The following is a 3,042-nucleotide window of genomic DNA, read 5'->3' on the forward strand; positions in this document are numbered from 1 at the left end:
AGGACTTGCTCATTGTTGTGACGATTATCGGAGAGATAATAATGTAGATTGTAGGCAATGAAACTACCTGTTTAATGATACAACCGCATTCTCATCAGTGGCGCACACTCAATCTTACTAACATGGGTCGAACATTAATAGCGATGACCACCGACCCACCAACCATTATCAAAGCAACTCAAATATAAGACCCTCTGGGCACTTGAGACTCTAGTCCCCCCCCCCCTAAACTCATTGAAGTTTAATATAATTTAACTTTAAATTTATTCAAAAAACTATTTTTATATAATAATAATGAATATAAAAATTAAAAACTATTACATAGGTACATTTTTTGTCTATATAGGCTAACTGTTTTTATTACTTATTTAAGTTTGTAACTTGTAAATAAGGAAACTTTTTGTCAAATCAAATTATATTCCTATACACTTAGATCAACATTTTAAACTAGCATACACAAGACAAAACTATAGCATATTATATAATTATTCAAAAATAGACAAAATGTTAAAGGCAAAATTAATAAAAATAGTTTTTACCATTTTTAATACATGATCCTTTACAAAGATGGGTATTTAAAATAAAAGCGAAGTTAATTTAGTAAGACTGAGATAGTAAAAGAACTTGAAATTGTAATTTTTACTTAAATGAGCAATACAATTTACTAAAATTAAGTTGTATATTATTTTTAAAGAGAGGAAATACAATTATTTGAAATAACAGTAATATATTAGTACAATAATGCTTTTTCTAACAATACACTTTTTCTGGCAAAATCGTTGATTATTTGATCAGTTTCAATTTTGATATCCAATTCACACGAAAGTATCATTAAGCTTTCAAGTCTACCTTCTGCCATAGTACTACGTAATTTATTTTTCACAATATTTAACTTTGAGAATGTTCTCTCTGGAGTAGTACTGGCCACTGGGAGAGTAACAGCAATTTTTAAGGCAGTAGTAAGCATTGGGAATGTAGATGATAGGCCACTGATTAGCAAAACCTTTAAAACAATTGACAAACTGCATCCATTTTTATGAAGTTTTGGTACTTCTTTGTCTTGCCTATCGTGATTGTTCTCAAAAATATCTTCTATTTCTGATTCTGATGCTTCATCAGTCAATGAACCACTGAGGTCATCATAAATTTCTATTTCAGAGTTATGCAATTGCAAGGGCAATAATTTCACTTGTTCAAAATTGAAATAACTTTTAGAAAACTGCAAATATTCCCTTTTTAAATCATCTTTCAGTATAAATTTACTGTAAACATCAGAAAACACATCAAATGCATCTTTAGGTAATAGATCATTATTTTTTGAAATTTCTTCCAAACGTCTCCGAGAAAATAAGGACAAATCTTTGTAAATACCCTTGGTGATTTCACTGAACCTTTCTTTAATCTGTATTATTGCAGTATCATATGCAACAAAAAAAGTTTGAATTTTAAAATGTTGAAGTGGATCAGTGATTACTTCATCTTGGGTTTCTTCAGCAGACTTTTTTGGAACTCTCTTTGAGCGATTTAGTGGCAATAGTTTAAAATCTTCGTTATCCACAGATGAACACATTTTAAACCTATCAACTTTTTCCTGTAATTTTAAAAAGTTTTCATCACTTCTGGCATTTTTTAGTTCACATATTTTGTCATCGACTACAGCTATAACTCCAATTAGGTCTATGTCTACAGTTTGTAACATTTTACTTAAAGGTGTCACAATTTCAAATAATTGTTTGTAAATAAATGCAGTCAACAAAAATTTGTCACAAATTAAATTTTCTTTTAAACATTTTGCTTGGTGGGCTCCTTTTCGATCACTTAAACTTTCACTTTTTTGAAGTTCTTCTAATGTGTCACATAATGCATCAAATGTATACAATACTGTGTTTAATGCCAAATCATGGGACCACCACCTTGTTGTCTGAACCCTTTTAAATCGACGTTTACGTTGTTTATTACCATAACATTTTTCTTGATGTAGTTCAAATAATGCAACCCTTTTCTTACTTGAATTAATAAAATCATGTACAGTTTCTATAATTCCAAACATATCAACAGCATTCACAGAGGAACTAACTGCATCGGTAAGGACCAAATTCAGTCGGTGTGAATAACACCACACAAAAATAGCAGCTGTATTAGAACGCCTAATTATAGCTTGGAGACCATTATATGAACCACGCATATTACTAGCCCCATCATAGGACTGTCCCACTAAATAATCTTTCCAATTTAAAGAATTGTCATTACAAATGTTTTCAAAAATATTAAACAATTGTTCAGAAGACGTATTATTGCATTCTTTTAAGTTAATTAACCTTTCATTGATTTCTCCACTATCTTCATTTAAATATCTTATCACAAATGCTAACTGTTCTTTTCTAGAGTTATCAAAGGTACCATCCATTGTAAGACTAAAAAATTTGGCAGTTTTTATCTGTTTCAAAATCACAACACGAGTATAACTAGCTAAAGATTCTATAATTTGATTTTGCCGTCTCCATGAAATAAAATCATACTTGTTTTTATTTTTTTCTTGATGCCCAACAATGTAAGTTGCTAAGATAGGATGATATTTGCCCAGTAAGCAAACTAGATCTTTAAAATTTCCTCTTAAATTGTCCGACCAACTTTCTCGGTGTCCTCGAAAAGCAAGGGAATGTCTAGCTAAGTATAAAATTATTTCTATAATAGCTTCAACAATCATACGATTTTTTGCAACAAACTCATTTCTTGCTTTTAACATACTAGGCAAAAGAGGCAAACATGTATCTTCCAATTTAATTTTAAGACAAGCTTCAATATGATTTGATGATGTTTCGTGCATCACTATTCTCTCAGATGCTTTATTCCAACTGCTGAAGCCTGTGCTAGTCCATACAGTACTTTTTTCATTTACGATTAATATGCAATAAATGCAAAATATTTTATCTTTACTACAAGAGTAAGAAATCCATTCTCTTCTAGTAGCTGAACCATCTGGCATGGTTTTCATATACCAGGAACATTGAAAACTTCTACTATTGTGTACTGGAAATCTTT

At 30.4% G+C, this 3,042-nt stretch overlaps 1 protein-coding gene across 1 annotated transcript; it reads right to left on the reverse strand.

Annotated features, from left to right (window-relative positions):
* Nucleotides 1-730: 730 nt before the first annotated feature.
* On the reverse strand, nucleotides 731-2,986 carry LOC111031671 (zinc finger MYM-type protein 1-like). Its single transcript, XM_022311717.1, has one exon. It carries the CDS (start codon nucleotides 2,984-2,986, stop codon nucleotides 731-733), a length of 2,256 nt encoding a protein of 751 aa, XP_022167409.1.
* Nucleotides 2,987-3,042: the final 56 nt, after the last annotated feature.

Source organism: Myzus persicae, unplaced genomic scaffold (genome assembly GCF_001856785.1).
Source record: "Myzus persicae strain clone G006 unplaced genomic scaffold, MPER_G0061.0, whole genome shotgun sequence".
In the NCBI taxonomy this organism is placed as follows: domain Eukaryota; kingdom Metazoa; phylum Arthropoda; class Insecta; order Hemiptera; family Aphididae; genus Myzus; species Myzus persicae.